General features: G+C 46.3%; 1 protein-coding gene across 2 annotated transcripts in view; it reads left to right on the plus strand.

The window, feature by feature from the left end:
* Window positions 1-13,028, plus strand: part of LOC102204071 (serine/threonine-protein kinase 10-like) — a 21,251-nt gene extending 8,223 nt beyond the window's left edge. For both annotated transcript variants that reach the window (XM_005750141.2, XM_005750142.2), the window contains 14 exons: window positions 412-484; window positions 595-789; window positions 1,025-1,106; window positions 1,828-1,959; window positions 2,354-3,103; window positions 3,182-3,312; window positions 3,454-3,577; window positions 4,627-4,806; window positions 7,501-7,630; window positions 8,432-8,556; window positions 9,775-9,966; window positions 10,046-10,171; window positions 10,251-10,364; window positions 11,146-13,028. In XM_005750141.2, the coding sequence (XP_005750198.1) occupies window positions 412-484; window positions 595-789; window positions 1,025-1,106; window positions 1,828-1,959; window positions 2,354-3,103; window positions 3,182-3,312; window positions 3,454-3,577; window positions 4,627-4,806; window positions 7,501-7,630; window positions 8,432-8,556; window positions 9,775-9,966; window positions 10,046-10,171; window positions 10,251-10,364; window positions 11,146-11,292 (2,501 nt within the window). In that variant the 3' untranslated portion in view covers window positions 11,293-13,028. The remainder of the gene's footprint in view (window positions 1-411; window positions 485-594; window positions 790-1,024; window positions 1,107-1,827; window positions 1,960-2,353; window positions 3,104-3,181; window positions 3,313-3,453; window positions 3,578-4,626; window positions 4,807-7,500; window positions 7,631-8,431; window positions 8,557-9,774; window positions 9,967-10,045; window positions 10,172-10,250; window positions 10,365-11,145) is intronic.
* The last annotated feature ends 45 nt before the right edge of the window (window positions 13,029-13,073 follow it).

Raw genomic sequence — 13,073 nt, forward strand, 5'->3', positions numbered from 1 at the left:
CCAAAAATTGGAAAGCCTTTGTAACAGCAGAGGCTGCTCAGCGTCTGGGCCGACATCCTCAGCAGATGCAGCGCTGACGCTTACTTACACGGGGATGAGTCACTGGGGAAATGACACACAGCAAGCATTTTGTCCAGTGACATAACACACACAGAGGTGCCTGTGCATCTGCCTGCTGGGACGCAGATGAGCGTGACTCACTCATGATACAAAGAATGATGCCTTCATGCACGTGTAGCTGCAGGATGAGGTTTTATGTCGTGTTCATGCCCAGAAATCTGTGATTGAACCTCTCAGGACCCGTTTTCCGTTTTGAACATTTGGCTTTTGAGGCTGCATTTGGAAAATAAGTGATGACAGTGACATTCCTCTGGCTAATTTCTGGTTTTGCTTGAATCACATGACGTCCAGCGGACTTCGGTGTGTCTGCCAAGAACACCAAAACACTCCAGAGAAGAGACTCTTTCATTGGAACGCCGTACTGGTGAGTCAAATGTAAAACAAAAAAGCTTTTGCTTATAAAAACTGAAAAACACGCATCAGCGCTAAAAAGAGGGGAGCTCAGATTTCTTTTCTTCTTGTGTCTAACTCCAGGATGGCTCCAGAGGTGGTGATGTGCGAGACATCCAAGGACCGTCCGTACGACTACAAGGCTGACATCTGGTCCCTCGGGGTCACCCTGATCGAGATGGCACAGGTTGAGCCGCCAAACCATGAGATGAACCCCATGAGAGTTCTGCTGAAAATAGCCAAGGCCGATCCTCCGACGCTGATGCAGCCGTCACGCTGGTAAAACACAGCTTTGCTTCTTACTTCCTGCACATCTTCTTTATTTATGTTGTTGGATTTTTTTTACTGCTACTACAAAACCATAACCATATTATTTCTTAAAGTAGACACACACACACACTTAAATAAATAAATTCACAACTGTAGAAACCAAAATAATTTTTGCGTCAGGCTGTAAATGTGAACTTCTGCTGTAAATCTGGAGTCTGCATCATTTTATGACTTCCACCTTTAGGTCTCCAGAATTTAGCGATTTCCTGAAGCGCTGCCTGGACAAGAACATCGACAACAGATGGAGTGCGATGCAGCTTCTGCAGGTACCTTTGTTTCAAACATCTCTCCAGCTAAACCCCTGAGCACTTGTTTTCTTTTCCTTAAGCCCCACACCTGGACACTCCCCAACCCCTACCCACGGCCCACCTGCCGTTAGAGCGTAAGCTGGCCGGCATCTGTTTACCTGCTCGGCGTCGGACTGACTGTCCCAGCGAGGCTCATCCCCGTGTGCTTGAGCTGACGTCAGCAGAGCGGGCTTTTCTTTTTCCAAAGGGTTTAAGGTGCTCGGCCACGTCTGAGCCACTTACTCACAGAGAGGACACGTCGGTACACACAGGCACACCGGAGCACGCCGAGGCTAACGGATTGTTCTGTGCGGACGAAGAGCTCAATGGGCTTAAAAATAGAAAATAGCGGTCTGCCGCCGATGAAGGTTTTGATATCAAAGAAGCTGCATATTCTCAGGCCGGCGATCGAATATGTGCAGCAGGTTTCTAAGCCGAAGAAGGTGAGCTGTAGCGTTTCTCTCTGAACAGCGTGCTGATCTGTTCGTTGGTTTTTGCGCTCGGACCGCAAGAAAGAAGAAGGGTGAAGAGTAAAAGCTGAAATGGTTATTTCAGGTTGTTTTGATGTACTGTGAAGAGTTTGTATCTCGGTCGGCAGTTAAAATGGAGAGTTTACCACAACATGTTCCCCACACTGGGTGCTTCTTTTTTAAATAGTCTTCATTTCCTGTTGTGGTGTTTTTCTTTCTCTTACGAGCAGCATTCATTCGTGTCCAGTGTGGCGGACAGTAGGCCACTGAGGGAGCTGATCGCTGAGGCGAAGGCTGAGGTCACCGAGGAGATAGAAGAGCACAAAGAAGAAGAGGAGGAGGAAGAGACAGAGGCACGTCTGGTGAGTGGATATGGAACCTGTGCTGCAGTGCTGTGAATCTGTGTGTTTGTAGGTGTGACAAATACGTGAAGCTTAATGCCAGAAAAGAGCTTCCTGCTGTTTCATTTCTTAACTCACAGCTGCAACTGCAGCTTATTTCAGTTATAAACCAGTTATTGATCTACAGCTTGCATGAAGTGCCTTACTTGGAAATGCATTTAAAGGATAAGAGGTGCATGCAAGTTCTAATGTCCTGCTGTTGCAGTGAAACACAGTGAGCATCAATCACACCGACTGTGGAGGAGAATCTGCAACGGTGTCTAATGCAGCCAGGATTTTAGTTTATAAGGAGAACGGTCACAGTGAGTTCCAACACAGTAATTTGTCTCCATTTCCTCCTCCTCCTCTTCTTTAGGGTCATAAACGCGCTCCTTCTGATGTCAGCGTCGGCAGTTCTGAGGATGAGAAGATCCCCCTCTCTCCCTCCAGCTTGGAATCAGTCCCTGAGAAGGCGGAGCCAATTCTTCCTTTGCCCATACCTGCTGATCTCCCTGTGGCCAACCACGTGGTGAGCACCAGCTTCGTAGAGGAACCTGCTGCTCCTGCTCCTACTCCCACTGCAGCAGAGCCTGCAGAGGAGGCATTAAACACTCCAGTTAAGGATGAAGAGGCAGAAAAGAAGCCGGTAGAGGAAGAAGTTCCAGAAGTTCCTCTGGCTGATATCACCCCACCAGAGTCTGAGCCGGAGACACCTGCTAAGGAACTACAGCAGCTGGAACTAGCTGTGGAGGATGAGAAGGAGGTGGACACAGCTGAGGATGAGGAGCGCTCACAGGTCACTGAAGCTTCTCAGGAGGAAAAGACGCCCATCACAGAGGAAGCAAACACTCCACCAGAGAAGGAAGAGGAGGAGGAAGATCGGTACAAGCATCTAAAAGTGACTCTGACACTACCAGATCAAGATAACGCTGTCCTGAAGGAGGAGGATGGAGAGAAGCCCACAGAGAAGGATGAGAAGACGGTGCCAGACAGAGCGAAGGACAACAAAGAGAGAGATTCTGATTCTGGAAACAGCTCAGCTGCAGATAACAGCAGCGTAGACCTGAATCTGTCCATCTCAAGCTTCCTGTCCAAAGCAAAAGAGGCTGGATCTGTTTCCATACAGGTAACGCACACAATCCACACACTCGCAACGACAAAATGTCACAGAGGCATCTAAAAACTCGCCTCTGGGGTCTTTCAGGACACCAAGCGGCAGAAGAAGACGCTGAAGAAGACTCGCAAATTCATTGTGGATGGAGTGGAAGTTAGCGTCACGACATCAAAGATCATCACAGACAATGACACCAAGAACGAGGAGATGAGATTCCTCAGGTAGTCCCTGCTTTTGCATAAACGGCAGGCACCACTTCAATGCAAATATTATGAAAATGAGTCATACAGGCAGCTTAGAGCACAACCCGACTGTGTCACGCTAAAAAATGACACATGATTAACATCCTCCCTCCTCCTCAGGCGACAGGAGCTGAGGGAGCTGCGTCTCCTGCAGAAGGAGGAGCAGAGGGCCCAGCAGCAGCTCAGCAACAAGCTGCAGCAGCAGAAGGAGCAGATCTACCGACGCTTCGAGCAGGAGACCACGGTCAGTCTCTCGTAGGCCGATTGTTATTAACCTCTGTCTCTCTTCCACAGCATGTCTTTATCCCGTCTTCCTTCTCTCACCCCAACCAATCACAGCAGATGGCCCCGCCCCTCCCCGAGCCTGGTTCTGCTGCAGGTTTCTTCCTGTTAAAAGGGAGTTTTTCCTTCCCACTGTCACCAAAGTGCTGCTCATAGGGGTCATATGATTGTTGGGTTTCTCTGCATGTATTATTGTAGGGGCTACCTTACAGTATAAAGCACTTTGAGGCGACTGTTGCGATTTGGTGCTGTAGAAATAAAATAACTGAATCTAATTTGCATTTAAACGTGATATAACTATAAGAAAAGCCGTTAAAGTTTAGGCCTCATCTGACCAAGCACGCTGATGAGTTCTCCATAAAGAGGAAGGATTTCCTGCATCAGTGTTTCAGAAACTGTCTTTACTGTTTGAACGCTCACATTTTACAGCCTCACACCTGCAGTCGTGCTTGGACGTCGGTTTGCCTGATATCCTGCATACGCTCGCTTTATGAGCCGAACAGCTCAGTGATGATTAATGTTTTAAGGTCCAGAGTTTTGAATGGAAAGGTGAAATATGTGGTGTGTGAGCAGGACCGATACTCCTCACGCTCTGCAGAGGAATCTGGATCTTTTTGCAGAGCTCTCCTTGCATCTCATCACCGTTTCTCCTGTATGTTTAAAATCCAGCTCATTGTGTGGTGAAGTCAAATTTAGCTTTTTTTTATAGTCAGCATAGAAAATATTCAAATGAGTCACGATTTGTCGCACACTATTGGCCTGTGTTAGACCTGTGTTCCTCTGTGAAGGCCACCCGGCCTGTTTATGGGGCAATAACACAGAACCTGCAAAGCTTGTTTCCCTTCCTGTGAAGTTGCTGCAGGAAAAGCTCAGTTCACTGCTGGAAGTGTTGCACCTGATAGTCTTTTGTTTTTTTATCTGATGCAGATACTATTGCAGGTTTAGTAAGTAATATAAACGCTCACGTTTGGATTCTCCATCTGAGGTGACTGGTTCCCGTCTGTCCTCCAGAGTAAGAAGCGACAGTACGACCAGGAGGTGGAGAACCTGGAGCGGCAGCAGAAGCAGACGATTGAGAGGCTGGAGCAGGAGCACACCAGCCGGCTCAGAGACGAGGCCAAACGCATCAAAGGCGAGCAGGAGAAGGAACTCGCCAAGTACCAGAACGTGCTGAAGAACCGCAAGAAAGAGGTTAGACGCGTCTGCGTGCCTTTCACCTCCACACGTAGCCCTCAGAAGGACAGGATAGCTTTCTATTTATAGTAGCTTGTTTTGACATTTGCAACCCACCCCATCCCCCACCCGCACACACACCCACTTCTCTGATCTGTCTTATAACAGCTTGCGTAACCTGCGTTTATCTTGGTGAGGGCTAACTCGGTCTACGCTGCCACCTCTCATTTACTTTCTCATCGAGTCCTAAACTACCCGCAGCTTTTTCTCATTTTATTTCCATGTGCTCCTCGCAGCTGGAGTTTCTCCAAAGCGTTGTGAAACATCTTAAAGACGATATTATCCAACCCCGTCTGTGGAGTTTGAAATCTTAAAAGCTGTTTTGAACTTGAACTTGTTCTTCAAAGTAAAAAAAGTAACAGGAAGTTGATATCTGACTTTCGTCTTTGAAAACCTGAGCCTGCTGTACCTGACACGGGTTCAGAGTGCTGCGATCCACAGGGAGCGGCTCACGGTGTGATTCAGTCCTTTCAGATGTCCTCGTGTACGTTGTGCAGGATGTGAACATTGCTCTGTGTCACTGACGCCTCCTCAGATCGTTTCTGGACTTTCATCTTATAATATTTAAATAAAACTCGACTGAAACTGTTTGGAAAAGCAAATCAAGCAAAGATACTTGTTGTAAATTCCTGTATTTAAAGAACGTTTTAAATCTTCTAAAATGACTCCAATCATCTGAACGTGATGAAACGACGGCTATGACTCAAAGTCCAAAGTTCAGCTGCGGCTGGACCGGACTTTAGTCTGTGCTAACGCTTCCATCACAGGACGGTGCACCAAGTCACGTACTGCAGACAACATACAGAACTGATGTCATGCAAGACGCTGGCCATGTTTTTAGCTAACCTGAGCGTAACAGGCGTGCAGTCACTTAATGATTAGTGATAAGTAACACAGTAATAATGTGTTAAAAAAATGTAATTCAGTTAAAAATGAACCAGGAGGCACCAGCACGGTGGAAAGTAGGGCTGGGTGTCGTCACTGATTTCTAGAATCGATTCGATTTGAATCTGGGAAATTTTGCCTCACACAGTCAGAAATATTATAATTCAGATCATGCATCAGTACATTTCCATATTTTTATATTTATAAAAAGAAAACTGACACTTGTGAAACTTTGTCAAAGGTGTGAGCATCACAGCGAGGCCTTTGTGTCAAAGCAGCTGCGGATAAAACACAGAAAAACATGAAGGAGATTTTCCTGGTCTGGGATTTATACAAATATTCTGCAGTAGATCAGAAATGAAAGAAAACCATGAATCAACACATGAACATTACCTGATGCTGCTGAAGTGAAGCAGAGCAAAGTTACAGACGTTTGATTAGAGACACAGTGTTTTGCAATTTTGGATAATTTTAAAAAGGAAAAGGAAAAAACGTCGGCCGACAGCCTGTAAACAGGTAGACTTGTGCGTAACAAGCAAGCGAATAATGCAGAAAACAGATTTTTAGACGGGAAACTGTTCGAGAGAGAGAGAGAGAGCTGTGCATGAGTGCGATTTTTATCATGGTGGAACTAAAAACCTGCAGCTCAGCGCAAAAAGGGCGTGAACACAAAGCTCGGACCCGCCGAAACATCAGAATCAGCGAGCTGTCGGCTTTCAGCCCCGACAGTGTCCGTGCCGTCGGGTGAGAAAGTCTAAGCTAGAATCGATTTAACACCCACCCCTAGTGGAAAGGTCCCGTTTAGTGACTCCAGTTAGCAAAGCAGACAATCGTCAGCACCAGCCAGACGTGGCAGCTCTGTGTCTTTCAGAGCAGGACGAAGAAGAGCTACTCGAAGTTGTGTAACAGCAGAGAAACGAACTCTAACTGGAAACACGAAAAACTAGACTTCAGGGAAAAAACAGCTGGAACCGATTATGTGATGTGCATGTAAAAGTATCATACACAGGAAACGGCGCTAACAAGCCCTTCTTTCATCTCGATCAGAATTAAAACTTCACATAATTATTTTTAGTTTGCTCGCTCTAAATGAATAAAACAAACTGAAGCAAACACATGAAATAAAACCACTCTGGTGTCATTGCTCAAAATGAAATGCAGTCCACTGTATGGATAAAGACATAAATATGTCTGCTCTGTTTTCTTTAAGAGCAGCTCATTTTCAAACATTTGGCCCGTTGTGTGTCACCGTGCTGGAGTCAAAGATCATCTCCTGTCTGTTCACCGGGCCAAGTAGGTCAGATTAATGTGACAGGCAGGTGAAATGTCCTCTAAGGACAGCTGCAAGTGTCTGGTTCATCAGTTCAAACCACACTTAGCCTGTGACACACACACACGTGCGGTGTATTTATATCCTTGTGGGGACATCTCATTGACATAATGCTTTCCCTGGCCACTGACCCTAACCATTAAAAATGAATGCCTGACCCCGACCCTGACCCTACACCTAACCATAACCTCATTGTAACCCTGACACTAAAAGGCCTTCAAACTTGTGAGGCTCGAGGGCTGTTTGTCCCCACAACTATAGTAAAATACTAATTTTTGGTCCCAATGAAGATGTTAATACCCGTACACACACACACACACACACACACACTCACTGTCATGTGTGAATGTGAAGTTCCCTATTTAAGTCGTCCAGGGCGTTTGGATGATGATCACATGCTCTGTGATTTGCTGACATTTCTAATCTGGCTCATCCAGGAACAGGAGTTTCTGCAGAAGCAGCAGCAGGACCTGGACAGCGCCCTGAAGAAGATCATCCAGCAGCACAAACACGAGCTCGCCACCATCGAGAGAGACTGCCTCAACCACAAGCAGCAGCTGCTCCGAGGTAAACGTTCGGAGACAGATCACCATCTAAGGATGGACTTTAAAACGGAAAAACAGTTTGTCGTTTCCAACGCGGTCTGCTTGTCTGAGTCATGTGCACAGTGTTAAATTCGTCCCACCCCCAACAAATACTTCCTGTTTTATGATGATAAGCACAACTAAACGTAGTACTTAAACGTAACTAAGCAGATTACGTCTGGGTTTCAGTTCCCAGATGCTTTGGATTTCTGTGATAACGGCAGAAATCACTCGTATGGCTGAGCCTTGAAGGTCTCAACAGTGTTTTTCTAGTTTTTATGACTGTTTATAAAATAAACCCGACTCAAGAAAGATGAATGTTAGTATTATATAACAAAGAGCATTCCTCCCCTGAGATGGTTCCTGCTGTGCCGACACTGTAAACCGCACTCAGACTGATGTTAGCAGCTGTTTTCACCTCAGAACATAAAGACTGGGGTTTCTGACCGTCACCCCTTCCAGTCGGAGCGAGGTGGACGGCTGCCCGTTGGCACAGACTGGGACTTAATCCCATGATTAATATTCCAGGAGCGGCATAAATAACACTTCTCAGAAATGCAGGTCACGGGAGGCTGCAGCTGTGCTTCAGGAGCTCAGAACGAGCTCCGGCTGGCAGCAGAGGTCAAATGTGAACCGTCATTAGTAAAGTTGACGCTGAGGTCTGGAGCCTTTTTCTCTGAGAAGGACAGATCTGGAGCTGCTTATGTAGTGAAGACGTTCAGCCTGTGAACGCTTCCTCTGTGCACTGCTTCAGCTTTGTCTTTTGATCTGTGTCTGCGTACAGCACGGGAGGCCGCCATGTGGGAGCTGGAAGAGCGCCATCTGCAGGAGAAACACCAGCTGCTCAAACAGCAGCTCAAAGACCAGTACTTCATGCAGAGGCATCAGCTGCTGAAGAGACACGAGAAGGTACGGCGTGGATGCTGCTGCTGGTTCAGTTTGTTAGGTGACCTCAGACGTGCACGGAGAAACATCGTCCACCTTAAAAGGACGAAAATCTGTCAGGTTCTCCTGATTGAGTCACTTTTTAGTTCTTTGATGTTTTTTCATTTAGGTCGAGAAGCTAAAGTGTTTGACTCGAGCTTTGTGTAAGAAAAACTGATGATTTAACACCGTTATTAGGAAAAAGGAATAAAGGAGGACAGATGCTTCCTGGGGCTAGTCGGACTCGTCTTGTGGGGGTAACCTCCGCCTTCACTGGATGTTTGCATCAAACCCACACGACAGATTTACTAACCAAAGTCATCCATCCATTCTCTTCCGCTTATCTTGTCAGGGTCACGGGGGGGTGGAGCCTGTCCAGCTGTCTTAGTGCGAGAGGCAGGGTCACCAGTCTGTCACAGGGCTCACGCACACAGACAAACATTTGTACTTATGGGCAATTTAGAGTCACCAGTTAACCTAACCCCACTAACTCCACACACAAAGACCTCAGTCTGATGGTGGGATTGAAGGACCCTCGTGCTAACCACTGTGCCACTGTAACCACAGCCGGTCCTTCAGCTTGTTCTCGAACCCCGAGAGTTTTACTTCTACTTCAGATCTCGTTGATTCTCTTTTAGCCGTCAGGAGCTGCATCTAAGGTCAAGGTCCAATTTGTTTATATAGCACATTTCAAACAGCCGATGCTGCACAAAGTGCTTAACAATATGAAAATGGCATTAAAGTGTGAGGCTCTATCACCACGAGATTTGAGAGTAGTCCGTGGGATGGACAGGATGAAGAGCGAGTCAGTTTAACACTGCGCTCCCTTAGAGACTAAATGTCCAGCTTCTGAAATTCTGCTGAAGGTCACAACAAAACTTCACAGACACCGAGTGGCTCTTCCCACTAAATCCAGTGATTTCTAAACTCTGGCCTTTTGAACACATCAAATCCTCTGAACATCCTGTTCAGCTCTGTTAGAAGCTGAGTCGCTGGAGTGAATGTAGGATTGTTCTTGAGCCAACTGCTGACGTCCTGCTGAACCCTTGGTGACTTTATCCAGCCTTCTCTTTGTGCTTCCTCTCAAACTTTTCCAGCCAACTTTACTGAAAGATGCACAAAACTCTGTCGTCTTTCTTGTTGCTACGTTTTATTCTATCTGAATGAAAACCCTCATGAATGTGTTTCACGTCGACCGTACAGGAGATGGAGCAGATGCAGCGCTACAACCAGCGTCTGATCGAGGAGATGAAGAACAAGCAGACGCAGGAGAAAGCCCGACTGCCCAAGATCCAGCGCAGCGAAGCCAAAACCCGCATGGCCATGTTCAAGAAGAGCCTCCGCATCACCGGAGCCATCATCAGCCCCGAGCAGGAGAGGGAGAAGGTCAAACAGGTGAGCCGCCGCCTTCAGCTCGGAGAGTGAAACGTTCCCTCAAAGAATTCCAGCCTTTAGTCAATAATCGCGTCTCCAGTTCGCAGCTCAGGAAGAGAAGAGGCAGAAGAACGAGCGGCTGCACCAACAGCAGAAGCACGAAAACCAGATGAGAGACCTGCAGCTCCAGTGTGACGCCAACATCCGCGAGCTGCAGCAGCTGCAGGTCGGCTCCGGTAACCACGCCAAAGTCCCGTTTGATAAAAGACTGCAGTAAAATAACGTAACTCTGTTTTGTGCTTCAGAACGAGAAGTGCCACCTGCTGATCGAACACGAGACGCAGAAGCTGAAGGAGCTGGACGAGGAGCACAGCCTGGAGCTGAAGGAGTGGAGGGAGAAACTGCGACCCAGGAAGAAGGTAACAAAACAAAACTGAAACAAAAGGTTTTCTGGTGAACCGTTTGAACCTTCTGGGGTGGCGACATCACGGGCGATACGAGGAAAATCTAATATCGCAGTATTTTATTTGGCTATATCCTGATACATGATATATATCGCGATATGTCTTGAGCCCCAGTGCGTAAAAGGGCCCAGCTGCAGTTTAACCCTCCGTCCCACAATAACGTGGATTCAGACGTACTGAGACGTTTCTCTGGCTGATAGCTGCTGCAGCTGGTTTCACAGCTGGTTTCTTTGGTGCGACGTTCACGTGCTGAGTTTAAAACACTCTTCATGTTGCAGTGCGTGACTTTTCAGCCTCTGGAATAAATACTTGGCTCTGCTGCCTTTTGTGGCAACAGTTTTCCGGCATGCTTTTCAAATGATTGCATTTTGTTCGACATCTGAAATCCAAACGACTCCCGATATCGCCATGTTTGTCCCTGTGTGGAAGGATAAACACTGGGTAGAGCATTTTCCGGTCGGGAGAAACAAAACTCAGTGAATTATGTGCAGAGAGCTTAATGTTTGCATGGCAACCTATACTCAATATTTACAATGACGTCATCGTTCGTGGAAAAACTCGCGATACATCGATTCGCTATATCGCCCGGCCCTACACGTAACGTCTAACAATGTGTTTAGGAAGGATTTAAAGGTGTGGACTGTGCGTCGTATCACCTCAGTCAGGTGACCCCACAGTTTACCTGAGGCTCATTACACGAAGGAAACTGAAGCATTTCCATGTGTGTGCTCTGCAGGCGCTGGAGGAGGAGTTCGCCAGGAAGCTGCAGGAACAGGAAGTGTTCTTCAAGATGAGCGGCGAGTCGGAGTGCCTTAATCCCTCCACCCAGACCCGCATCTCCAAGTTCTATCCAATCCCCAGCGTCCAGTCCACCGGCTTCTAGAGGACACGACGTCTGCACACACACGGACAAACGAACGGACGCACCGACGGAGACGGTGAAGACGGAGCCGTGCTGCCTTTGACCTTTGACCTCTGACAGACTTTTCCTCTGTTTTCTATCAGGATCCATTTGAAGGAGAGTTCGTGTGAAGTGCTCAGTCCAACCTTCCTGAAGTATTTTTCTAAACGGTGCAGTGCCTGCAGAGTGTCTGCATTTAAATTCAATTAGTTCCCAATTTTATTTGCTGCTCGACGTTTTTCCCATTTAGATTTTTGCACAAAGGAAATGATGAAAACTAGTTTTACCACTAAATCTGAATAAATAAGATCAGTAAGCATCACTTTTAAGTGATGATGAAGGAGAATGTATTGCAGATAAAAGAGGAGCCTCCTGTCGAAGGGCTGATGACGTTTGATGAACTCGTACATATCTGTGTGCTAGAACCTTAGCTCGTGATCTGATGCATGACTTTAATGCAGCGTTTAGGAACTTTTACTGCAGGTTTTTCTTCAGAATGCCTTCAGTCTTGAGCTCAAGACTATTAGTTGTTTAGGAACAAACCCTGTGAGGAGGGTGGAGACTGTTAGGAAGTCACTGTGGTGACAGGTGGAAAGCATTTACCCGTCAGCCGGGTCATTTTCCTTGTTGTTGTCTGTAGGAATGATATTCAGGGATAAAGAAGGAATACAAGCTGCAGTTTTCAAGACAAATAACCGGACGATGATGTGACAGGGCGATCTGATTGTAGGGTTAGAGCGAGCTTCCCTTCAGAGTCATCTCCTCGTGTTGCTCTGGATTATTTCTGCTCGTTTTAAAACGTTGATGGAAATCCCGTTTCCCCACAAACACTTCTGCTTCACACAGATTTGACTTTCACGTTCTCGCCCGTTTCTCAAATTATTATCTTCCACATTCAGTGTTCGTCTCTCCTCCACTATTGATTTATTGAAGGATGCTTTCACAGAGCTCACCACCTGTCGTCCTCGGCAGGTTTGTTGATGGAGGCGCTTCACACAGACACAGTGATACAAAGTGACTTTCACTGCTGTAGAAAATAGTCCCGAGGTGCACGAGGAGATGATCTTAACTGAGAGATCGGTCAAACCAAGTCACATGACTCCATCACACCTCATATTTGCCTCGTCTGTATTTTTGCTGCCACATGCAGCTCAGCAGGTTCGGACTGTAACACTGTTTTAGCGACTAGCCTTAATGCTACAGACGTGGAGACCCTGCATACCTGTTGCGACTGCCTTTGAAGGAATTCTGAAGCTTATTAACAGTTATTGAGGAGGTGGGACGGCTCTTTATTAAAAAATGCACAACATGAGCTTTTTGCAGTTTTTTTATTATTATTATTATTAAATCTGATGTAATGTTATAAAAAAAATTGGACCTGACTGGTTTAGGCCATCTCCTCCTCTGATTGGTTCATTTGATCATCTCATCTTCTTTGATTGGCTGTTATTAGTTAGTCAAAGGTGTTTCATATCATATGTACAAAAAAACTAAACTCGGTGAAGGAGTGCTGTGCACCTTTCACAAAACGGCCTCAGCAGTTATTTATGTACGAAAGCTGATCGTCCACCACAAACAGTTACAAACTTCTGGTTCTTAACTTCTGAATGTTGATTATAAAACAAACAAAAAAAACATCACATTTTATAACATGTATAGTTTTTAGAAGGCCTGTAGTGCTGATTTTCATTTTCATGTAAATAAACTTTTCTCTCTAACGTTGTGCTGTTTCGTTCTTTATATGGATCCCAAGACTTGAACCA

Source organism: Pundamilia nyererei, unplaced genomic scaffold (assembly GCF_000239375.1).
Source record: "Pundamilia nyererei isolate P.nyererei 1_Seehausen unplaced genomic scaffold, PunNye1.0 scaffold00263, whole genome shotgun sequence".
In the NCBI taxonomy this organism is placed as follows: Eukaryota; Metazoa; Chordata; class Actinopteri; order Cichliformes; family Cichlidae; genus Pundamilia; species Pundamilia nyererei.